Source organism: Ricinus communis, chromosome 8 (genome assembly GCF_019578655.1).
Source record: "Ricinus communis isolate WT05 ecotype wild-type chromosome 8, ASM1957865v1, whole genome shotgun sequence".
Classification (NCBI taxonomy): domain Eukaryota; kingdom Viridiplantae; phylum Streptophyta; class Magnoliopsida; order Malpighiales; family Euphorbiaceae; genus Ricinus; species Ricinus communis.
The window spans coordinates 12,257,132-12,281,938 of NC_063263.1; the positions used below are offsets into that span (position 1 = coordinate 12,257,132).

The 24,807-nt window shown below is 32.1% G+C and overlaps 4 protein-coding genes across 20 annotated transcripts; 1 reads left to right on the top strand and 3 right to left on the bottom strand.

Moving 5' to 3' along the window:
• The first annotated feature begins 1,346 nt into the window (after positions 1 to 1,346).
• On the top strand, positions 1,347 to 4,151 carry LOC8273126 (mitochondrial phosphate carrier protein 3, mitochondrial). 15 transcript variants are annotated; one of them, XR_007217022.1, is made up of 5 exons: positions 1,347 to 1,734; positions 2,460 to 2,562; positions 3,382 to 3,398; positions 3,500 to 3,606; positions 3,687 to 3,800. XR_007217022.1 is itself a non-coding variant. In XM_048378009.1 (4 exons), the coding sequence occupies exons 2-4, from the start codon at positions 2,554 to 2,556 to the stop codon at positions 3,984 to 3,986; spliced, it is 225 nt and encodes a 74-aa protein (XP_048233966.1). In that variant the 5' UTR covers positions 1,347 to 1,734; positions 2,460 to 2,553; the 3' UTR covers positions 3,987 to 4,151. The 15 variants fall into 15 exon arrangements, 2 of the variants coding, with proteins under 2 accessions (XP_048233966.1, XP_015570933.1); XM_048378009.1 differs by lacking the exons at positions 3,382 to 3,398; positions 3,687 to 3,800 and adding an exon at positions 3,878 to 4,151; XR_007217023.1 differs by lacking the exon at positions 2,460 to 2,562 and having other exon boundaries at positions 1,348 to 1,734.
• Positions 4,152 to 4,258: 107 nt separating this feature from the next.
• On the bottom strand, positions 4,259 to 8,489 carry LOC8273127 (V-type proton ATPase subunit C). The gene is made up of 11 exons (XM_002512816.3): positions 8,248 to 8,489; positions 8,072 to 8,140; positions 7,747 to 7,874; positions 7,527 to 7,626; positions 6,923 to 6,990; positions 6,702 to 6,843; positions 6,423 to 6,539; positions 6,189 to 6,314; positions 5,659 to 5,742; positions 5,494 to 5,573; positions 4,259 to 4,692 (listed from the first exon to the last, which is right to left on the bottom strand). The coding sequence occupies exons 1-11, from the start codon at positions 8,359 to 8,361 to the stop codon at positions 4,590 to 4,592; spliced, it is 1,131 nt and encodes a 376-aa protein (XP_002512862.1). The 5' UTR covers positions 8,362 to 8,489; the 3' UTR covers positions 4,259 to 4,589.
• Positions 8,490 to 9,738: 1,249 nt separating this feature from the next.
• Positions 9,739 to 14,108, bottom strand: LOC8285273 (B3 domain-containing transcription factor FUS3). 2 transcript variants are annotated; one of them, XM_015715207.2, is made up of 6 exons: positions 12,726 to 14,108; positions 11,150 to 11,206; positions 10,847 to 10,947; positions 10,644 to 10,690; positions 10,479 to 10,555; positions 9,739 to 10,369 (listed from the first exon to the last, which is right to left on the bottom strand). In XM_015715207.2, exons 1-6 carry the CDS (start codon positions 13,086 to 13,088, stop codon positions 10,082 to 10,084), a joined length of 933 nt encoding a protein of 310 aa, XP_015570693.1. In that variant the 5' UTR covers positions 13,089 to 14,108; the 3' UTR covers positions 9,739 to 10,081. The 2 variants fall into 2 exon arrangements, with proteins under 2 accessions (XP_015570693.1, XP_002512863.1); XM_002512817.3 differs by having other exon boundaries at positions 11,117 to 11,206; positions 12,726 to 14,096.
• A 4,247-nt stretch (positions 14,109 to 18,355) lies between these two features.
• On the bottom strand, positions 18,356 to 23,200 carry LOC8285274 (long chain base biosynthesis protein 2a). 2 transcript variants are annotated; one of them, XM_048378217.1, is made up of 12 exons: positions 22,733 to 23,200; positions 22,580 to 22,645; positions 22,012 to 22,100; positions 21,732 to 21,877; positions 21,534 to 21,658; positions 21,350 to 21,443; positions 20,972 to 21,135; positions 20,411 to 20,572; positions 19,807 to 19,933; positions 19,527 to 19,693; positions 19,329 to 19,436; positions 18,356 to 18,811 (listed from the first exon to the last, which is right to left on the bottom strand). In XM_048378217.1, exons 1-12 carry the CDS (start codon positions 22,856 to 22,858, stop codon positions 18,716 to 18,718), a joined length of 1,470 nt encoding a protein of 489 aa, XP_048234174.1. In that variant the 5' UTR covers positions 22,859 to 23,200; the 3' UTR covers positions 18,356 to 18,715. The 2 variants fall into 2 exon arrangements, with proteins under 2 accessions (XP_048234174.1, XP_048234175.1); XM_048378218.1 differs by lacking the exon at positions 22,733 to 23,200 and having other exon boundaries at positions 21,732 to 21,920; positions 22,580 to 22,647.
• Between the last annotated feature and the right edge of the window lie 1,607 nt (positions 23,201 to 24,807).

Sequence of the window (24,807 nt, forward strand, 5' to 3'; positions counted from 1 at the left end):
TCAACACCTTAACTTTAAATATAGTCTAATCAATTATTTAATTTATATTTTTATAATATTTAAATAATTTATAATATGTATCTTTTATTCAGCATGAAATTAACTTAAAAATTAAAAAATTAAAAAGATTAAAAAATAAAATAGCAGTCGGATGAGTATTTTCGAATATTCAACGAGACCGAACTCTAATAGGATGAAAGCTATTTTATTTATGTACATATAAATATAAAAATACATTATAATCATGTAAAGATTATTAAATATTATATATATATATATATATATAATGACTAAACTCAATATTTATATGAAAAGTAGAATATTATATATAAATTTAAATATTTTATTAATAAATTAAAAAAATCAATCCAATTTTCGTGATGCAAAAAAAAAAAAAAAACAAAGTGTGTAATGTTTGTATGAGCCTTTGGGAACAATGGCTTTTTTCTTTTTTTTTTTTTGAAAATGGAAAAATGGCTCTTAACTTATACATTTTGAAGTAATTATACTTTATATTACATTCAAACCTGATAAGCTTTAATAATCATGCAAAATATTAATTTATACTTTCTTCGACCAATAATTTTTAATATCTTAATTATTAACAAAATAAAATTATTTAAATGTATAATCTTAATTATTTAATTACTTCAACACCTTAACTTTAAATAATTTTTAACTGTCGAGGATGCTGCGGATAATGTTCCTTGGTGGTCAGTTCAACTGGAGTTCTCTACCTCAAGAATTTACTTTTTGACATAGTTGTTATGTTGTGGCGTAATGGAACTGAAGGAGTTCTCTGAAAAGAGTACATGAAGGATAGCGACGAGGAGAGAGATTAAACATCAGTTTATTATCATTTCCAACTTATTGGATGCTAACTAAACAAGAAGTTAATACCGTGCAGCCACTTTTGTTGTTTAAGAAAAAATCATCGGACAGCCACTTTTGTTGACACCAAAACCCTATATTAGTCTGCAAACAGCAGTTCTACAGCTTCAACGATCATTGCCAATATGAATAGAACGTATAGGTCAAGGATTCATGTTACTGATCTGTTGACCTTAGGTGACATTCTCCATTTACTACAGTTTTTCTACCACCCAGCTCCTGTTGAACAGGGTCGTATACCCTTCAGTCGGAGTCAGAATCATCTCAAATAGCAAGTTTCTGACGAAAAGGACGGAAAGATTGCTCTCTATTCTCCATCAGGAATTTGAGACATTTTATTTCACTTCAAAAAGTGCACTAGACTAGACTACTAATGATTGTACCCAACCCGGTTTTCCTCTCTCTTAATAAAAAAGAGGGCAGCCCACATTGGAGGAACAAAGAAGAACTAAAGATAAAATGGTTTCGATATTCTTGATAAAAATCCTCTGTATAATATTTTAATCAATATGAATATGTGCTTCCATACAAGATCAAAGACAAAAACTACTACATAGTTTTAAGATAATTTATATAATTTTTAAATAAAACTACACTGCATAATTTTGATATAACAAACTAAACAAATATACCCAACATTAATCCCTAATTCAATCAAGCCTCCACCCTCGCAAAACCTTGTTGCTGTCTCCTCGTGGTGTCGCCTCCACCCGCTGCTGCATTCTTCATCGGCTGCTGCTGTCCCTTTGTTGCTGGCTGCTGCTGTCTACTCGTTGTGTCGCCTCCACCCGCTGCTGCATTCTTCATCGGCTGCTGCTGTCCCTTTGCTGCTGTCGCCTTAAGGTAAATTTCTGTCGCCCTTCTTGTTGTTGGTATACGAAGTGCAGAGTCTGTTTGCTTTGTGTATGCCGACTAAATTATTTGATCTTTTCGCTTCTGACAAGATAATATTCAGATGTTTAAGTTGAGGATATGACTAAAGGTGAGATAGTGTGATTTTCATTTTCATAAACGTGTCTATTCATTGGTTACTGCAAATGTGTGAGCGAGAAATTTGTGCTGGTCAGAGAGCCAATAGAACATAGGATTATCCAAAGTTGGTTATAGATGCATTGTAACTCATCCTTGTCAGAGTGATCGAATTTTCTCTTGCCCTCCAATCATGTGAAGCTGGGTTCTTGTCTGTGCCTGCTGAAGCTTCTACTTATGTATTTTCTTGATCTTTTGCATTTTGTTTCAACTTTGAGCTTGTAGTATTTACATCTTCTGTGTTCTTCCTTGTGAATTTCCACTTATCTTCTGATTAGTCTATCCTAGTTGAATGTTTGATATATGATGTGCAAATTTCTGTCGCAGGATTATTTAATATGCTAACTGTGTTTTTTTTTTTTCAAATGTGGGGATACATTTTGTGCTTTCCACTTCAATACCGGATAGTTTTGGTATATGAGAATATGTATGCCGGATATGTGAATGCATCAAGTTCTTTTTCTTCTGCGATGCTGTGTGTTTTCTTAATGCCCCTTATAAATTTGAGGAAAAAGTGCAAATGATTTGCTGGTGAGCAGTGGAGTCCTATGGTGATGGTTGATGCCTCTGGGAGGAAATAATCGTTGCACTGCAACAAATTGACTGAATGACCTTCCCTCTCGGACACGCTTTATGCAAAATGTAGGTCATTTGATAATTGGAAATTCTTCAATTCCTGTTAATGAAATCACTCAGAACTCCACATATGTTTTCCTGGAATAATGTTTTCTTGTAAAATAAAAAACGGAGGCTTCTTATGTTTTAGCAAACATGGCTTTTGCTATGAAGTCGCTCCCCAACAGTGCATGATGCATGGCTGAGCAATGGTCCTTTCTTATTGAGTTGATTATTATTAATGTAGTTTGTCTAGTTTTGATAATCTAAAAATGTTCCAAATATGAATCACGATTGCAAGTGAGCAGGGGTCAAATCTGAGATGGGATCAAAAAATAAGAAAACGCATTGTAGAGGAAAGAATTTATTCAGTTGCTAGAAACATATTGCTTGGGGGGATCAAGTGTGAATAATTTTATAGTAGATAGCTAGATGGTAAGAGCACCATGTGATGGTAAATGCCGGTCTTCATTTCAGTGAAAGCATTTTTGCTTTTATTTTGTATGCTCACTTGGGAGAACCAGAGACCCACTCCATAGCACATAATGTCCTAAATTATGGTAATTAGCATAGTTTTTAGCACTAGTGGTTGGTAGGCAATTGGAACTCCGTGGACAGTCTCCTCATTGGTGCCAGCCAATGGATACCGGAGACGTCTACATGCTGTGTCGATCGGCCTCATGATGATGCAGCTGTTTGTTCAAAAAAAATAATTAAGAAAACCTCATTTAGCTGTGTCGATCACATACAATCAAGCCCAGTTTGTATATCAAATTAAAGCCTTTGCTTCTAAACCCAATCCCAATCCTGCTGATAATCTCGTCTCTTTCCTCAATAATGCCAAAGGCGCAACTGTCGATAGTGTGAGTAACTTTTCATTCTAGAATCATGTTTCTCTATTTCAGTTACTCCATGCTTAAAATATTGTGCTTATCTGGTTCATTTTTCCTTTCTGGTTGTGCAGGCTGTTAAGAAGATTGGTCTGCGGGGCCAGTTCCGTGTTGTCATGATTGGAACTCTTACTGGAGCACAGTGGGGTATCTATGATGCATTCAAAGCTTCTGTAGGACTGTAAGTATCCCTAAGATTGTTGTGAATTCTTGCTGCTCTATTTGGGATGTTATATAAATGGCCTTTGATGTAATTCTCAGTTCAGCTACTGCTGGTGGTGCTGCTCCTGCAGCCCTGCTGAGCTTGTAATTTCTGAAAACAGTACGTTGGAATAATATGCACAGAACTCACTAGATTGATATTAAAAAACACAACTCAGCAGTGTAACAGGTCAAACCTCAACCCATATAGTATTAATATTAACCTATGATTTATGAATTAATCTTATCAGAAACTTCTTCTTGCCCAAGGTTCAGTACTATGGAAAAGGAGCTCCAGGCACCACTAGGACCGACATATCATTTTCAATTGCGTACCAGTTGAACATGGTGGACGCATAATGCCTAAAAAACTGAAAATTTGATTCTGTTTCATGGATATTCTGGATCATTTAGATTTATTCAATTTATTCACAATGTTATAGATATGTGAGAAATTCAGCAAAATTGATATTTTATTCCACTATTATACAACATTTCAGTGAAGGTAAGATTTTTATGATACTAGTTTCATGGGACACCAAATACTGACCCAAATATTTACGTGAGAAATGTAGTATCAATCAAGCATGCTTAAATCCTTGCAGAATGTTTAAAAAGGGAAGCACAACGAGTAACTAGAAATTGCAGCATGTCCTGCAAATCATCATTAATACAATAAATACAAGTGCATCAAGCAAATGACTACAAACATGTTTCCAAAGCTGGAACCTCAAAATATAATTGTGTCAATACATAATGGTAAAGTGCTGAATCTTCCCCGCAAATACTGCTCACTCATTAAACCAAGAACACTTAAATTGACATGCTCCAGTTATAAATAAACCAAAGAATTGACCTATCAAATGCTAATATACAGTATCTTCCTTCCTGTCCATTTATTGATGTCTAAAGCACTCTTTGGACTTGGAATTTGGCAGACAAGGAACTGGGACTGTGCATGATTCACGCAAGATTGATTGTGAAGGACACGTAGGGATGAGCGTCGGCATCCCCCCCTAAAGCAGCCAACCCTCCTCCCACTTCATCTTCAGATTTCCAGTATGTACTGCATTACCAAATCAGTAAATAAAATAAGAATGTGCAGGAGTCAATGGAATGTACCTAGGCTCACAAAACCCTATTCATTATAGAGACAAACATACAGATGAATTAATGCGCCTTTGGTGGGGCATGCACATGGATAAATAATAAATCACTGGGTAAGACTATCTCACCCAGCAATGTCAGAAATAAACAAAACAAAAAGGAAGAGAAGGATTCCAAAAAATTTACATTGAAAGAAACAAAGAAAAGAAACAAGGCATCAACCGACGGAAATACTATGGAAAGCAAAGAAAGAATAATCAGTAGAATATTGCTCTTCCCACAGCTAATACAGCCAGAGCCATAGTGCTTTTAGTCTTTAACCAACTCCATCTTCCTGGCCATTTCCAGCAGTGGATTTAGATGGATTTTTTAGATTTTGATTTGTTCTTGCATTACAAAACTTTGTCTACTTAATCTTCTTAGAGATGCCGAATCTCAAAGGAAACAGCAATTAGAATTTCACAAACTTTGAACTACACACCCCTCTTAATATAGGATGAAGAGTGTCATGTGACAGTCCTCCAAACCTTTCTTGACCATTCACAGTAATATAATTTGGACGTAATACAATTTTTATTTGTCAACAGGATCAAAAAGCTTTGCCCCAAACAAGAGAACTAGACAAATAATCTTGAAACCTTCATGCATACAAGCAGTCCCAGGAAAATCAAATCAACCTCAAGCAGTAGCAGTTTGTCTACTAGGTAAAGCTCATCCAATGTACAAGGGACAATATTTGAGAGTACATTTGAAAACTTGCCTGTTTGCACTGTCTGACAATCCTTCAAGAATTGAACGCACTTTCTTCTCACCTTTCACAGATGGAGCTAAAACACAAGCCTGAAATATCCCAATAGCCAATGCTTGATGAAGAACAAACCTTCATAGGAAAATATGAAATGTACAGCATAAAGAGGGTATTTACCAAGAAAGCTGGTGGCAATCCATATCTTAGGATGCTCTCTGTAAAAACACGTACTGCACAAAAGTGCATCCAGGAGCTGAAAACCTGTACGAGATAAATCCTTGTTTACAAGAGAATTACAAGGGTACAATGCAAATAACATTTTTCTACAGTGATCAATTGACAGATTAATAGTATTTAAAAGCCTCAAAGAATTCAGCAATTCTAAGAACCATATTGATATAAGACTCCAGGTACCTTTGATCAGAGACTAATCCAGAGTTAAATTTACTGTCAGAGACTTTTAGATAATGGAAGACATAATTCCAGCTATGTAACTGCTGCTCTATTTCTTTTAAACATCACCATAGCCCAATTAGGTCTACAATAACCCAGAAGGTTTCCCTCTAAGTTCAAATTCAAAATAATTATATTCATGAAACCTTAATCCGTAACAAACATACATGTGCATGTCAATCAAAACCTATCGTGCATCATATGATCTCAAAGAAGAAGAAAAGAGGAAAAGGAAAGGACAGAACATTCATTACCTCTCCATAACTGGTATAGCACCATTGCAAAAGAGAGCTTCTAAAGCTTTCCTGATCTTGCATTAATTGTTCCAACTCTTGCTTCCTATTCTCTTGTGCTTCCGGACTATATTCAAAATCACGAATCTGAAACATGAGATTAGTAGACACAGTTGTCAATTAGAAATTTCCCGGCAACTCAATTATTTGATGTAAGATATTCGAGAACTTATGCTGATGGCAAATTATACTCACTTGGAACCCTTTTTCACGTGCACTGGTTCTAAAATTGTCTGCAACACGGTTAAATAGTGTCACTGTATAAAGGGCATATTCGTTATCCTCGTATAACTTCTTGGAGGACCTGGGAACCTGAAAACACCAAGCCAAATGAATCAGGGTAACTGTAAAACGAAATTAAGTACGGACATTCAAGAAAAGTTAAGTGAAAAATTAATAAGTTTAATTAAATCTAATGCAACAGTTTGGCAATCATTGAACTAATGATTCACAAATAAAGGAAACAAATCTTACCACATAGCTGGTCAATGTTTCATAGCTCGCCAACCAGTCCTTCTGTGAATACTTGGGAACAACAGCAAGGAGCGTCGTAAGATGTTCAGAGGTAATAATATCCTCTGGTTTCACCAAATTGGAAAGATCACGGACTGCTAGGCTGAATTACATAGGCAATGGTCATACAAGGAATAAAAATCACAGTAACTTTAAGTAATATATAAAAGGGAAACTTATACCTTCCACTTTGCTTCCGGTTAATGGCATTGAGTTGACTGCGCACATTGTTATACTCAGCCACACGAACCTAACACAAGACACAAAGTTTGAAGGCCAAAACTTTCAGTGCCACCTACATGAGTCATGTATCCTACATTTACACTTCCTTGGGAAATAATCAATAAATTCCTTCAACTGTTTCACCAATTAATGCAGAAAAGACTCCAAAATAAGGCTGGTAGCCCACAATCATGCAAAAGTAATATATAAATTGTAGCAGAAAAAAGCTTCAGAGCACAAAATTAAAAATGGAGATAAGCACAACAATCTAAAGGTTTTTTTCAATTGATTCAGAAAAAAAATGCTACATGCATGACACCATGGTTATGAAATAACTCATACTGCATATAGGTCATAAATCCCACACAAGTTATATTATTGCTGTCAAGACAGTAACAGCATACAACTGTCTCTACACGCTGGATTAGAAGTACATCAACTGTGATAATGCCTTAACAAAAGAGGTCATGCCATGCCTTATCTTAGTTTGTCACTTCTAGTTATTTTGAAACTTGCATTAAAAGTAAATCAACTGTTCTAGTACATAGAAAATAATCATATCACCTTGAGATCATCCTCAATCTTTGCAACTTGAGTATGAATGCTGTCAACAGTCTCCCTTAGAGGCGAAATTGTTGGATACTTAGCTTCATCCCAAACAAACCTATCATCATGAAACAAAGAAAACCCAGTTCATAAAATTGCAGAAATTTGTGATCAAAGAACAAACAGAAGAAAAGGCCATAAGCCTGAATCAATATTTAACTAAACAATTAAACACTACCTGGTGAGATATGAATCAACAGGTACACCATCAACAGTCAAAGCACTGCTCTCCACACCAGATACCCTTTCCAATTCCTCGATCTGTCTTCTGATCTTGTGAGACACTCCTTCTATAAAGCTATTTGACTGCATATTCAATTCAACCAAACAAGAACTCAGAATATTTACTTATAACAACAAGTCCAATTAATACTCTATCAAAATCCAATTCGACAACCTAAATAAAAAAGAGAACAAACTTTCAATTTGACATTACAAAATTCCATTGCAGATTAAGCTAAAGATGCAGAGTTTGGTCAAATTAAGATAAAAAAAGAATATACCTTTACGAGATCATCGCTAAGGGAAAGGAGAGAATCGAGGGTTCCAACTCGGAGATTAGGAATATTAAACTAAACAGAATAACCCAAAAATCAAAATCAGAAAAAATTGATGCGGGAAAAAAAAAAAAAAAAAGCAGATCAGGTGAAGTAAAGAGAAAGAGAAATTGAATGATAACCCTATAAAGAGGAGTATCAAATGAATGCTTAGAGATTTGATCTTGTAAACGGTTCCATAAAGTGGAAGCTGAATTTTGAACTGGCAATGACACCACCCAATATCTACTCGCCATTCTTCCTTAGCCTTTCTTTTTCCTGGTTCTTCCTTCTTTTGATTTGGAAGCTTACACACAGAAAGAGAGACACAGACAGAAACAGAGGCCTTTTAGTAGTTTCGCAGGAGGTGAGATTTCCACTATTACTTTTATTTATTATTTATTTTTCTTTTGGAAGAAGCTGTATTTCTTTTGTTGGGTGGTTTAAAATCGTATAAGATTTTTTTATTTAATAAACTAGGTTTAGCATTTTTTTTCTATACTTTTTTAAAAACATAAAATTTATATAAAATACTAAATTAAGATAATATTTTTTTCCAAAATTAACTTTTGTCAAACGGGATTGACCTCTTGTTATATGCATAAAATATAGTCAATTCATTCTTATGTACATGTATTAATTTATAAATTAAATAATAAATGATTACTTATTTATACATTGTATTATTGTTTCTATTATTGTTATTATAAATAGTAATAATATAAATTTATAAAAAAAAATAAGATTTCTCATATTTTGTAATTACTTGTTATATTCTAAAAAATAAAAATAATTTAAATATCTTTCTTATTATTCATTATATTTTAAAAGATAATATCTAAATGTTAATAAAAAATTTAATATTTAAAATTATAAAAATTATTCTAAATACTTATTAAATTATATATTTTTATATAAACAATAATTAAATATGCTATGTTTTAGATTAAAAATAATTTTAGCTATTAAATTTATTATTTAATTTGAAAAATATCTTATATTATTAATCATAAAATATTAACTATATAATTATTAAAAAAAATTATCTCAATATATTTATATTTATTATAATAAACGTATTATATATGCTCAACCAATTTTTTTTAATTTTAGTTTTCGTTTTTATGTTTTAAATTTCTCTTTACTTTGAACTAAAACTAGCTTGAAAATAAATTCAGAATTCAAATCTCAATGATTATTAATTTTTCACTCACATGCCATGCGCCCTAGATTTTTAATAATTGAGACTATATTATTTATTATCACAAAAATAATAATTAAATTTAAAATTACTAAAAGTAAAATATCAGAAAACTTAGTTTGCTTGTTTTCTCCTAACAAATAAATACGTTTATATTTCAAAATTGAATTGGACTTTAACCCTAACCTAATCCTCATAATAAAGCAATTCATGATGTGTTTACCTAATCAAAATAAAATGAGAAAAGCAAACATTAGAAGAGCAACATAATGAAAGAGAAGAAAAACGAAAAGGAGGAAATAAGAGAAAAACAATAGAGAAGGTTATTATTTCTGTGACCAGGGCTTTGGTGTTTCCCTATTTGGACTTACCTTTCTGAAGTATAATAATGCATAGATACTCTTCATCAATCGTAATTATGGAACAGATAAACTAAAACTTAAGATACAATCAGCATTCATATTATTGGTATTAAACTGCAACACTCAAATTAGTTAACAGTTTGTAATCTCATGACACGATGATTATCAGTGTACAGAGAAACAGAAATTGGGTATTCATGCCACAAGTTTTCAGTGCTCCTGCTACACAGTCGCTGCCCTTTATTACATACAATTTACAGGGCACACTTCAAAAAGTACACTTCTTGGTGCAAAATGAAGTCTCACCCTTTTTCCATTCTTTTTCTTTTTCTTTCTCTTTTTCTTTTTACTCAGGTAGTGCATGCATAACCTTTTGGTTTTCAACAATATGCAACTACCTAATATACGCCCAGTCTAATTGAACTCATCCAAAGACAAGCTCTCGACAGGTCCGAAAGTTTCCCTATGCCCAATCCTTGAATAGTTAGTCAGAGATCCGCCCAAAAAATCAAGCGGTGAGTCGTCAGAGAAGGTGGTGGTGTCGTAGATAAATGACAAGCCGGTATTGTCCACTATCGGATAATTCATGTAAAAGGAGCTTGATTTGTTGATCTCGCAATCGTAAAGAACGATATCATTGACTGCAGTCCTAGCTATATTAGCATATACATCTTCATCGGAGGCCTTCTTAGCTTGAATGACCTGAGGAATTAAACATTGAGGTTCAGTTGCTATTAGTATTTACGAGTTAAAGAAAAAATAATGCCACAAACCTTCAAATTAATCTGAAATTTAGAGTTAAACTACATACATAATTCTGGTTTTGATCGTCTTTGTACACCATAATAAAATCTCCTAGTTGTAAACCGTGTGTATTAACAAAGTCCCCTAGCAAAATTCAACACAAGATTGATGATTCATTAGAAGAAATAAAGGGCAATAAATGGAGAATTTTGAGAGAAGATAAAGGCTGTACCGGTATTTTCAAGTACATACATTCGGCTATTGTTATTAGGCCAATACCTGATGACAATATAAAGAACTAACACGTTGAGCGCATATATAAAGGGAAAAATATTCCTTACATGTGACATTTTATGCAGCAAGCTAATATCCACTTCATCGAAATGACCTTCAATGGAGTGACAGATGGGAATAAAACGACAATTTTTTTAGAACCTGTATTTGAAGCTCCAAACATGTAGGCCATCCAAGTCATCCATGCTAATAAAAATCCCTTCTTTCGACTCAAGGACAGGGAGATGTGCTTCAGCTGCTTTCTGCAATTTTATGCCATAGCATCACAATAAAATACCATTACGGGATTAAGGACATATAAGGAAAAATGCTGCCTCTATGATGATCGGTGCACTTTTACAAGTGAAAGCGAATAACAAAGAATTACAACATAAAATCTTAACAAAAGAGAAATGCAAATATTAATTAGACCTTTGGGAGAACCATCCTCTTTAGGGAGCTTACATCACTGTTCTTAAGTTCCTTTTGAAAGAGGAAACTCAATCTCCTTTGATCAATTACCTATGGCATAGGATAAATTCGGAGTCATCATCGCAATAATTACATCAAATAGGAATGTTAATCTAAAAATTAAATCAGAAAGATGGTGAAAATTAATTTTCATATACTCCAACAATCGTATAACATGACTAATATATATCGCCATCATATATAATAATAAATATGATTCGACCCGCATATGTATCGTGTCTGCTTGCAAATGGCAGAATATACACCCTCAATACAATCATAAAATTCACTAATTCGAATTCTATGTCAAGCACATTGCGACAATTAGTAAAAACAAATCTGAAAAGGTTGATTGCGTTATTAATTCTGAAGTCGGCTCTCTACCATAAAGAGTACAAAAGTAACTATATGTAGACCGCATGCAAACAACGAAGTACTCGACAAAAATTCCATTACACAATATCATCGACAAAGATACTACATCGGACTAATGGCTCGGTAGAGAATTAATAGACTTTAGATGTTTTGATAAGTGGAAGTATATATGAAAAGCAAATTCCACATTCTCTGAGTACTTATCATAAAATGATAAAAGCTTGTTAAATTTAGAAATTCAGTTAATCCAACCAGCTGCCCCATCAAGTTCTTCACTCTGCTTATGCTTATGCACTATAACTATACATATACATATATAACTACACAGATATTCATAAGAATTTCAAAGAGAGTTCACTTATACTACTGTGAATTAATAGATTGGCAAGCATAAGCATTGTGTCCAGTCTCTATAATCTAAAAGGTGGCCAAGTGTTATTATCAAGCCAAGAAATATCCCCTCGTGTGTGAGATAGATCTTCAAAAAGAATAAGGCCTTTTCTTTTTAAATAAGTCAATTTAATCGGGAACCTGCAAATCCTTTCTCCGATTCCAGGATCAGCCCCCTTGTCTCTGCGTTTTATAAATCGAAACAATTTTATTATATATATGAGAATAAACGATTATACCGGACTGTCAGTTTACAAAAGTCAATTTTTTCCATGGCTGAATTTATTCACTTGCTTTTACAAAAGTCAATTCTTTTTCTCAGGATATTCTACGATTCATCTTTCTGTACAACGGTGAAGGTGACTCGAACCTGAGTCTCACCTTGCCTATTAAAGAGGCTGGCCACTAACATAATTCACTTACAAAATTCACGAATTCTCTTTGCAGAAGGATCTGTTTTGAAATTATCTGAACATATAAAATTGGACTGAAATCTGCGTGTTATAGAAAAGACTACAATAATATAATGAGTATTTTTTGATAAATTTATACAGGGAAATATACTGACTGAAAATTAATAGCAAATAAACATTTGGTTATATAGAAAAAAAAAGGATGAAAATTAATTAATTAATTAATTAACAGCATAATATATGCTCAGAATTAGCAAAGCTCACCTTGGTGCAGTAACTTTGAGCAACAAATTGCCCATGAAGTCAACTAGCAAATTCCCAATTAAATAATAAATGACATAAAAGAAAGATTAAAAAGTAAAATAAAACAAAAGGAGAAAAAAGAATCTCACACGTGCGGGGAAAGAGGGGAGGTCAGGCACGTGCGAAGTAGTAGTGGTGGTGGTGGAGGAGGAAGATGAAGAAGCATTAGTAGCAATAGGGAAAGAGAAAAGGTTGTTAATGGAAGATGAAGGTCTTCTCTGTCTAGGCATCCTTTTTTTCCTTATCACACTAAAGCCCAGCACAGCAACAACATTATCATCATCACCACTACTTCGGGTCATCATTACGGTCCGACCCGACCCCTGATCACTGCTAGCTTCTTCAAAGGTATTATTAGCTTTGTTGTCTCCCTCTTCAGTAACACTGTCTCCACTTGTTATCCAAGTACAGGCCTCGGGTTTCTCGTGAACCGCCCCTCGTTCCGTCTTCATTAGCTTTAGATATAGATATAGAACAATGTTATTCGTATTCTTTTTCCTTGTTAATTCTTTTAAAGAAAAAGGGAAAAAGAAAAAAGAAAAAGACTGAGTATTTTGTGGGTGTTTAGATTTCAGTGATAGACAGTGTCTCTGTGGCTGCTCAGATCGAAACTATACCGGTGATCGACGCTCGGCAATCACGAAATGGGTTGTCTGTGAAAAGAGAAAGCTGGGACTGGTGAGTGAGAGAGAGAGAGACAGAGAGACAGAGAGAAAAAGAGAGGAGGAGTTAGTTCTTTCTTTCTTTCTCTCTCTCTTTCTTTCTTTTTTCTTTCTTGTTTCTTTTTTTTTTTTTTCTATTTTTAGCAAGGGTATTTGGTGAGTACATTACCTAGTTCTGGTTGTAGTGACATTTGTGCTACTTGTATTCCTTCTTCCTTCTTTAGATCTTTTGTTCTCATTACACATATGTATGTAGATTATTATCTTTACCCTAATAATGATCATCTAGCTCAAAGTAACAACCACAACAACGGGTTTGGGTAGTAATAGGAGTAGAAAATCATGCTCTAGGTAGAGAGACAAACATGTTAGGGTTAATGGGGAGGAGGTTATGGAGACAAAATGTGAAATGTGGATTCATATGTTTGGTATTAGATATTTTTGAGTGATACCCATTTCTTTAATTGAAGTGGAGACAAAGCAGGGAAAAAGTAACTAGGGTTTGGAGAGATGGGTTACGAGGAGTAAAGGGAGAGAGAGAGCTAGGGTTAGTATTGAGAATAGTGAAGAGAAGGAGAGAATATGGAGGAGAAAAAAATGGTGATAGGGGGTGGTTAGGGAAATGGCCAAGAAAGGGATGACGAATGGAAGGTGAAGAGAAAACAGGTGTTGATAAAGTTCTGATTTCCTGTCTACTGAAATCAATGGCGTTTTTAGGGTCTTATTGGACTCTCCGTCTTTAATTCCATGTGATAATACTACCGCTACTCTACTCTCTCTTTCTTTTTCTTTTCAAGAAGATGACTGAAACAGTGGTTTTTTTCCTGTTCCGAAACCGATAATGGAAAACAGAAAACCGCTATTTGTCTTGGTTTTCACTGCGCGCTAAACCTATATAATAGTATCTCAAATCATATGTGCATGTGTCTACTTGGGTGTTATGTGCTCGTACGGTAACCCATTGTTGTGAGTGTGTGATTCTGTAGGACACATGTGGATGTTGAGTGAAGCCGAGGATCCACATGTCATTTACGTATGTATGTTCGTCTTATTTGATGCTTTGCGAGTTGTTGATATATATATCCAGAAGATATTTAATATCCGATTCAGTGATTAAAATTTAATTTTTTTTTCAAAATGATTTGTTAAACAGTGACTGGCTTGATTTAATGATAAATATATATAATTTAATTTAACTAATATCTCAAACAATTAAAAAAAAAAAATTGATGATACCATATACTATAAATCTTAATTAAATATAAAATAGTTTAAAATGATAAGTTTTTTAATTAATTTAAAATTTCTACTTAACTACTAACTTATATAATTTTAGATTTGTTATTATGCTGGTTTTATATTCCTATTATATCTTTATATTTGAGTTTTTATTATTTTTTGTTATATTAGATGGTGGCAAATGTGATATTCCTTTTTTAATTCTCTAGACTTTTAATATAATTTGTTTCATTTTAAACTATTTATGAGAAATATCCATCATAATTCTTGTTTTAAATGATTTCAAAATTATGGGTGAGCCAAAATTTGAAATTAATATTACATATTCAATTATTCAATTAATAATTTTAAAAAAATTTGGTAATTGTAGTTATAAAAAGAATTTATTTGAAATTTAATTATTAATAATTATTGTATTTTAAATTAATATTCAAATTTAGCAAATAAATTTTACTCTTTGTGTTTAATAAAATTATTAACTAAAACTTATTAATGTAGTTACAATTCTAAGAATAATAATAAAAGAAAATTAATATTGTCATTGTTGATGCATCCCATAATTGAAAGTAACATTATTTATTCTAAAAAGAGAAAAGAATGATATTATTCAAGTAAATACATAATACATATTTTAATAATATATTTTTAAAAAATATTTTATTTATATTTAGATGAATTAAAAAAATAAGACAACATAATATTTTATCTGTTTTTCTTTTCATTATTATTTGTGGTAACAGTTAAAAGTATTATAATCCTTATACTTTTATCATTTTCAAATAAAAATATGACTGTTCTAAAATGTGTGGAATGATAGGCAACTTTAATACCAATTTAATATTTTTATTCAAATTATAGCCAAATGAGCTAATCTTAGTTGAGAATTCTATCTGAAAGTTAAAATCAAAATATATAATTAATATCTTAAGAAAATAAAAAGTTATATATTAATTTTAAAAATAAATATAAAATACAAAATTTATCATGTAATTAATTTTTTATTAAATATATTATGTAGAAATTTTACCATTTGTACAATTTTTTAGCATTATAATTAGTCTGGATAAATTAAAATCATTTAAATAATAAGTGCGATCGGATAATTTTATTTACAAATATTTCTCTGAAAAAAATACAAATAGTATTTAAAAATACTTAAATTAGACTTGTTTTTTTAGTATAGTAATATCTTATCATATATAATATTATTTTATGTATAAAATATATTTTTTATACAGTAGAGCATAAATATCTGTATGAATCTCTTAATTAAAAAGTCAAAAATATAAATATAAGTTATAATAAGATTAAATCCAGTTTATTTGGAACAAAATTGTATTTATCATAGTTTTCAAACAAATCTAACATTAGAATTCAGATCTCAATAATATTTATAAAAACTTTTATGCACATAAATGCATCTTAATAAACCTTTTAGAAGAAATCTTACGAATATTAATTAAAAATTAAGTTTGCGTTTTTAATATTATCATAATATTGTTGTTAGTATACAAAATATATTGTTGGGTATAAATTGAAGATGAAAAAATATTCTTAAATTTATCTAAAAGTGTATTTAATCCATAATTATAAAAAGAATACAAGTAAATAAAAAGAATCAATGAAAATAAATACAATTTTCAATTGTGTAGAAGCAAATTAAAATATTGGGTGAAAATCATTAGTTAATTAATTAAATTGAGCCTTAATTAAAAGGATTCGAAACGGAGATACTTTTGGGTTTTCAAATTCCAAGCATGGTTACTTGTACAACCGGCAAGATTTGGGATCGGGGCCCTGAAACGAAGACACGTGCTCCCCATGCAAAAATGGAAATAATAATTAAAAATAACAACGTAATAAATGAGAGAATATCAACTTTATATCCTGAAAAATGAATCACCCTCCTTAATGCTTTATAAATTATTATAATCATACAGTTTACAAATATTCTTTCCATAAGCATCCAAAACCACACCTCATTTCCTTTTCAACTTAGAGAACGAAAGAAATTGAGAGATTAAAGATAAAATTGTAGTCTTCTTGCTGCCTATATGGACAAGTTCTGATGAGACAATTGCTTTCCAGGTGGGTCAATAATAAGTATATACCACAACATTATGCTATGATTTAAGGACAAAGGATCAATTTGATCAGTTCAAGAGTTCAATACTTTTAATTTAATTTTTTAGTAAATAATTTTTTAAATTCAACTATAACAATTAAATATATTTAATTTAGATATTTTAGTAAATATCTCTATAAATTTATATTTAAAAGTTAATTAAAAATATTTTTAAATTTTAGTTAAATCATAAAATTAGATATAATATTCTATTTTATTACAATATTTTTAAAAAAATTATATTTTCAAAATAACATATATAAATTTTATTATTGACCCACCTGGAAATATTTTAAAAATTTGTATTTATATTTTTTAAAATAACATTTAAAAAAATTTATATTTTTGAAAATCAAATTTTAAATGACAAATATTGCACAAATTAAAAATTTAATCTTTTTAAGAATTAAATAAATCAAATTATAACTTTCTTAGTAAATAGACTCATAATTTATTATTTTTAAATCAATTAAATCTGAATTAAAATTTTATTAAATATACTCTTATATAATGTATCACTATATATTATATTAATAAATTAATAAAATAAATATTATTTTTAATTTGTAAAGTCTAATTAAAACTCAATGTTAGTTTACTTTTAAAAAATTAAATAGAATATATTTAACTTTTAAACACAAATTTAAATGTAATTTAATAAAAAAATTAAATTAAATGTATTTGATCTTTAGATATAAATTTACATAGCTATTTACTATAGAATAAAATAATATTACAATAAAATTTTTTTAAAATATAAAATAGAAAGTTTATTTTTGAATTATAATCTTTATTTTATATTTAATAAAAATATAATATTAATTTTATTAATAAATATTTTTAAAAAGTTAGAATCTTTAAAATAAAGCAAAAATAAAATAAGGAAAATACTATCTTGAAATAATATTAAGTAACTGTATAAACTGCTAGAGTTATTATCAACAACAAAGAAGAAAAGAATTTGAAGTGTGAAAAATATAAAATACTAAATTACAACAATTTAAGTGTCAGATTATGTTAATATAGAGGTGCCAACTCTCAAAAAATATAATTATAAAATTCATTTTGTAAATAAAAGATAGAAGAAAGTATCTAATTGACTACTGTATTTTAATATTTATGCATTATCAATTAAATTAAAATAAAAAATAAAAACCCTATTATATATTTAGATCTTTCGGGCAGGCCAGGAAAGGAGAAGGAAATGGTTGTTATTGCATTAACCATTAGCTAACTGTCTCCCAAAATAGAGCCTAAGAACTTCGAATTTCTAAATGTTATGAAGCTGACAAAATTAAACCAGAGGTTATCAGATGTTGAAGCAATTTTAATTAAATCATTCTAGTGTCAGTGACTTTCAGAAATATTAGAACACTACCACACTAAAAACCCAAACTAGCTTAGGCAAAATTCAACTTCCAGCCTGGCTTAGAATTTCTGTCTTTTTTTTTTTTTCCAGAATCAATTAAGAAACAAAAACAACTGATTTTGAACTAACACTGCAAGGCAGACAATCTAGGCCTTGTACTCCGTACTACTTTACAAGTCAAGTGCAGGTCGGACTGACAAGATGAACAATAGGGGGAAGGTAAAAAGGAATTAAAAGAATCTAGCAGGAAATTCTCAACAGATATTACAAAGAGATGAAAAATTCCATCAGAAAAATACAATTTCAAACAGAGAACACAAAAAATAGGGTATTACCACATATGTACAGATCATCATAAAAATAGGACAAAATCAGAGGATAAGTTAACAAAATATGAAAAGGGAAATACAAGCTGCTGCATTCTGCGGCGACTCATGTTGGCATGAGCCTGGAGGCAAAACTTAGATCCACTTAAAGCAAAAAAATAATTTACACTTTCAAATACAGGAGACTAAATGGTAGGGGCTAGTAGTACAGGTGCTGATGCTCTAGGCCAACTACCAATTGTTCCAATGCAAGAGAAATTATAATGCAAAGTACTTCCAGCTTCAACAATATTTCTTCCTATCTGCTGCTTGCAACAACCAATTAATCAAAGTATGCGAGAAAAATTTAGTTAGTTACTCAATCCAGCTTCACAATCTTATCGTCTTCCTGCTGCTTGTTTGGTTCTGCTGGGAAGTATTTTATACCCACAAGATCACCAACTTGGCTAATGACCTGAAAGAACAAAAGAAACCCAGCAAGGATTTATGGTATTAACATACTGCGAAAGAAGAATACATCATGAAATGGCTGTGTCAGAGTGACCAGGTGCACATGTTAAAGAACAAAATTAAAGCATACGTTGAGTTACCCTCGTTTGGCTCAGTGTGTAAAAATGCACATATAGTCAATAGAGCAGAACAATATTAGCAATCAATTTCAATCACATATCCTGATAAGACAAATCATATGTACAGCACAGACAAGCATATAGAAGCTCACAACCTTACAAATCTGGCTGAGTTTTTTTGCAAACACATGTACAGGTGTGTCTCCACTCGTGCATGTGCACATGAGATCATGCTTAAATGAGATAAACGGTGCTCATTCTATATACATAAATTAAATTTTAACTTCCAACTAGCATGTATGGGCATGCCAAACTCAAGGAGATCACAGGATCTCTAAGCATAAATACTGAAACAAATACAACAGCCAAAAAAAGGATAAATAATCAGATATCAGAATTTACTTCCAAAGCTTTAATCAAGTCTTCCTTAGTATGAGAAGCAGATATGCATATGCGTGCCCTAGCCAACAATAGTGGGGTTGCTGGAAAAGCCACTGTCACAACTGCTACCTGCAGCAGGACCAAGATAAATCGTAGACATTCACGTGAGAAATCACTAATTGTAGAGCATTTAAAGGTTTTAAATCTATAGATACTAACATTCTTCTTGAGGCACTCCCTTGAGAAGGCGGGAATTTTGGCTGGATTATAAAGCATAATTGGCATTACAGGAGAGTCATTGTCTCCAAGAACCTCAAACCCCATCTTTTGCAATTCTGACCTAAAGAAGTTGCTATTCTCACGTATACGCGCAAGCTTCTGTGCACCTACATGAAAACGAAAGCAGTTCAAAACACATTTAATTGACAAGATGAGGCTTGTGCTTAACATATCCACTTTACAAAGTTTAAAACTGGGTAACATTGGCATCTATCCAAACCTCTGTTTGAACCATCCTCCCCAAGAATAACCTTAATGGAAGATATAATTTGCTCAGCTGCTGGTGGTGAGATTGATGTTGCATACAGATGGGCAGGGCAAGTGTACTTCAAGTATTGAATAAGCTCCTGCAGGAGACAATGGAAGCTTCTTACAAATACTAAATGCAAAAAGAAGACATTTCAATTGCATCATTATATTTTCTGGTAAAAAAGAATGATGATAGATCATATCACTTTTGTAAACCACATTGAAATTGCAGATAAAGCAGTAAAGAATGTTGCTGCTGCTTCACCATCCAAAAGAGCTAATAGAACAAGTGAACCAAGTAAGGAAGACAGCATTATGAGGAGAAATTAAAAAGCCAATTTTCTCTCTATTAATATATCAGACACCATGACACCTTGTTTTAACCATGCCTCCTCTATGTTAAAGAGTAACTTTTCACGCCTTGTCATTTCATTCATCTTAGAAAAGAACAACTTAGATATAGCAGCAACATTCAGATGAGTATATTGTGCCTAATATAAACTTGAGCTAATAAACTACTCTTTGCGTTCACCAAAATTAGGAATTAAGTCGGGAGAAAAGGAAAACAAACAAACCTTTGAACCAGCAATATATCCACCACATGAGCCAAATGATTTCGTAAAAGTTCCCATCATGATGTCCACATCAGCAGTATCCACCCCTAGGAGCTCACAAACTCCTCTTCCTGTTTTGCCCACTGCTCCAATGCTATGGGCCTCATCCAAGTATGTAAATGCCTGTATCACAATATCAAAATGGTGTCAATGATAAAAGGGAATAAAAAAATATTTATTGCAGATACAGTTAAGTTATCAGTAGGAAATCAAAGTGAAAGCTTTCATAGTCTTTTCCTGAGTTTTGAGGTGCACATAATCAACATATCACACTGCAGCTTCTTTACTAAATCAAGCTACCAAAACAAATTGCTTGATCAGCACAACATGAGTGACAGAAAGTACATAAATGGAAAGCGTCATAACAACCCAGCTGAGTAGTGCATTGTACAAATGGCTGCACTCTGGAGAAATTTTTTAAAAAAGAACATACAAAGCATTAATTCTAAATAACCATCAAATGAACCACAAGATGGGATCTTAAAATACATAGTGAAATGACTGCAACCTTGTTCGCACTACCTTATATTTTTTGCAAATTGCTATGATCTCAGGAAGTTTGCAGAGTTCCCCTTCCATGCTGTATATCCCCTCCACAATAACCATTATTTTTTTCCAAGGTCTGTGAGTCCTAGGTTGTCCATCTGCAATTTGTTCTCTCAAGACTTCCTCCAGATGAGAGGGTGCTATAAGTAACAAAACAATTTACAAACATGAGCAGGAGATACGTTTAAGACAGCATGTCTCCATTTAAAAGCACCGTATAAACAAATTATAAAAGATATACAGACAAGAGAAGCCAAAAGGAAAAAACTTTTCTGCATGGTATAGCAATGTGGACACGTTTCTATTAATGGCTTGAAAACTCATAAATGGTAAAACCAGGTCCAAGAAACTCACTGTTATGTTGGAAAACACGAATGGTAGCTCCAGATCCACGTGCACCATTTACAATAGAGTTGTGGTTCAAGGAATCACTGATTATCAGACTGCCCTGTAATTGATAATATCACACCATCAGAGGAAAAAGAAAGTGACAATTAAGAACAAAGATTGTATATAGCACACTCAGTCCAGTATCGACCTTCCCCATCAGGACTGGAAGTATAGCAGAGTTCGTAACATAGCCCATGCCAAAAACTATAGCTGCTGATTTTCCAACAAAGTCTGCAACACACTTCTCCAATTCATTGTGCAAAGCCGTTGTTCCTATGAGAAAATTGATTTAGTAAAAAGCTTGACAAAAAATGCATTCAATATATTTTACAAAATTATTACTCACCCCCTTCCACACGGCTACTACAAGTGCTAGGAGAATATTTCTTCAATGACTCAATTACTCGAGGTGTGCAGTACTCATCTGCTGCAGCAAAGCCAAGATAGTTGTACGACCCCAAGTTAAGGCATCTACTCATGTTTGTGGATCGTCTGTGCCAGGGGCAATCAGTTACACAGATTCTCAATCCCGTTACTTCAGACAGACAAGATAAGATAAAAACCAAAAACTATGATGCTTCAAGAAGAAACATAATGCTACAAAGAAGGACAATGGAGAATCTTACTTTAGCGTCTTATTATTGTCATTCGAGAAACGCTCAACCACATCAAACCAAGCATCAGGAGCACTAGCTATTGGTCTCCCGAAACAGTCCTAGGAAGGGGAACATTAGGGAGAAAAAAGAAATCAATTTGCCAAATCATAGGAAGTCTCCTTCTTTCATATTAACGTGCAGAAGTCATTATGGCCATTAAAAGTTTGATCTTATTCCAGCATTTCAAGTGTTCTGATTACAAAATTATAAAGAATAAAATACTCGCTAGACAATATCTTGAACACCACAGAGCACGACTTTCAGTGTTTGGAAAATCTAAAAATTGCAAAAATCCAATTCAATTGAATTCTAGTTCGTGAATTCTCATGTGTGAAATAGCCATGCGTAGTTGATAGAATTCAATTCTAATTATTAAAAATAAGAAGAAGAAGAAGAAGAAGGCAGGGCATTCTGAATGGTATAAAATCATGAAACAAATCCAATTATTTCAATGAATCAGAAACAGAAACAGCAACAGCAATATCATCTAAAAGAACTAGAAAAAAAAATTAAAAATAGCTAATTTAGTAAAAAAAACCTGAATACGGAGATACAAACGACGAATATAGAAATCTTCAAGTCCTAAACAGATTGGGGCATAACCCTGCTTAAGAAGAAAATTAAAATCATATGTTAATGAAATCATTAATTAACAAGAGCATAAATAACAAGCTAGTGTAGAAAAACAGACCTGAAGATTGTTAGACTTGCACCAGTCAAAAATTTTACGAAAGAAATCTCTGATTTGACCAAACGCGAATAATAATCCATAGCTAAAGTACGTTGTTAACGCTGTTAAGTACGGAATTGCAATCATTTCCTCGGTATTTTTTTCTTTTCTTTTCTTTTTCGGTGTAGTATTTAAAATTTATATTTGTATACAATCCAAATCTAAATGAGAAGCAGACCGGAGAGATGCAGAGCAGATCTGAACTTGATAATATATATATATATTTTTATCTTGAAGATTTTCTGTGGGTGACAAAAGAGGAGGTGGAATATTTGGAATTGGATTTGAAAATGTTGAAGGCGACTAATCGGTAATTGGATATTCGAGCGTGGATCTTAAGTCGGGTTATTCAACCCGAGAAGGAAGATGGAGCCAAAAGAACAGCCTTTTCTTGTTGTTGTAATTATGTCCATTTTATTTGGACGCAATGACCGGGCACAACCTGGCAGTTTCGGGCCAGATGATTATTTATAGCACTCAGTTAAATTTATATTACGAAAATTTTTTGGGGGCAAAAAGTTACCCCTAAGATTTGGGCCTATAGCCATATTAGCACTTAAAGTTATTTTTTATTTCAATTTAATTCTTAAATTGTAAAAAACCAGTATTTTGAACCCCAATATAACGGTCAACTTAACACCATGACTCCTCTCTCTCTCTCTCTCTCTCTTCTTCTTTCTCCATCTATTCAGAAGTTTGTTTTTCCAACTAAGTTTTTAAGAGTTCAAAAAGTCGTTAAACAATAGTTTGTACTTCAGTTTAGAACAAATGGCGACCTCCTTCGATTTTAAGATTGTTCATGTGCATCTTTTGAAAATTTATCATGATCTAATTATGGACTCATAAGAATATTCACGTCCACATTTTGCTCATGATCTCTTCCAATATAATAATGAAACTCGTACCGGAGAGTCACAAGCAATTTAGAATTCGTTTTATCAAAATAACTCTTTGATGAAATTAGTTTCCCAATATATTTTCAATGATAATAGTTGAATTGGAACTAGTAGAGAGTTCAGTGACAGCAATGACGACGGTTACATCAACTATTGGCTTATAGTGGCAGTGGCGGTGCAATTTGCTTCATTCTTGCAATTTTAAATTTTTCAAGGCATCTACAACAATCACTATCTTCTCTAGTGGATATCTCAAATTAGAGTTCAAATTGGGGCTAGATACCATTGATTCTTTTTTTTTTTTCTTTCATGTATATACTCTATTTTGCTCCATATCTCAAATTAGAGTTTAAATAATTACTAGTAAAGAATCGAATGATAAAGGTTTAATAAATTCAAAAGATTTGATGCGGTTTTATCAAGCAATTAGGTTACCACTTTTGATTTTAATGAATTTTATTAGTGGTTGTGTTAGCAAGCAATAGTAAAGTCTAATGGATTGAACAATTTGATTTTATCATCAATACAATTTAATCTATTAGTAAAAGAATTTGATATTTTTCACTCCACCTCTCATCAGATTTTTAACAAATCATTAGCACTATCAACAAATCAATTTAGAGATGGTTACGACTATAACTAAGTTAGAAAAACAATAGCTTTTTCACAGCTTGCTGTGTTTTTTACTGCAACTAAGCCTGCTTATTGATTTAGCATTCTATATTTTTGAATTTTAATTTAAATTGATTATTTTTCACATATTGTTTTAATTTATTGTGCTTAGTAATTATGATTCAATAAGAAAGAAAACAAAAAAAAGACAGTGGCGGGATAATGATGAATTGATGATAGAAGTTACAGTGTGGGACAACGGTGATTGGAAGAAAGAAAAAAAAAAGACAGTGAATATAGATGGAACCCATTTATCATCCAGGTGAGCAACAAATAAACAGAAGTTTGATCCGTTAAAAATCTAAACAGAGAGAGGACCTAGATTAAAGATTTTGCCTAAATTTGTGTTTAATTGAACTAAAAAAATAGGTTAAGTGCCAATGGCTCCTCGTCTAATACGTTAGGGGAAAAAAAAGGCAGGCACAATGACACTGACCGGTCAGCTTTTGTGTACGGGATGAGACTGGC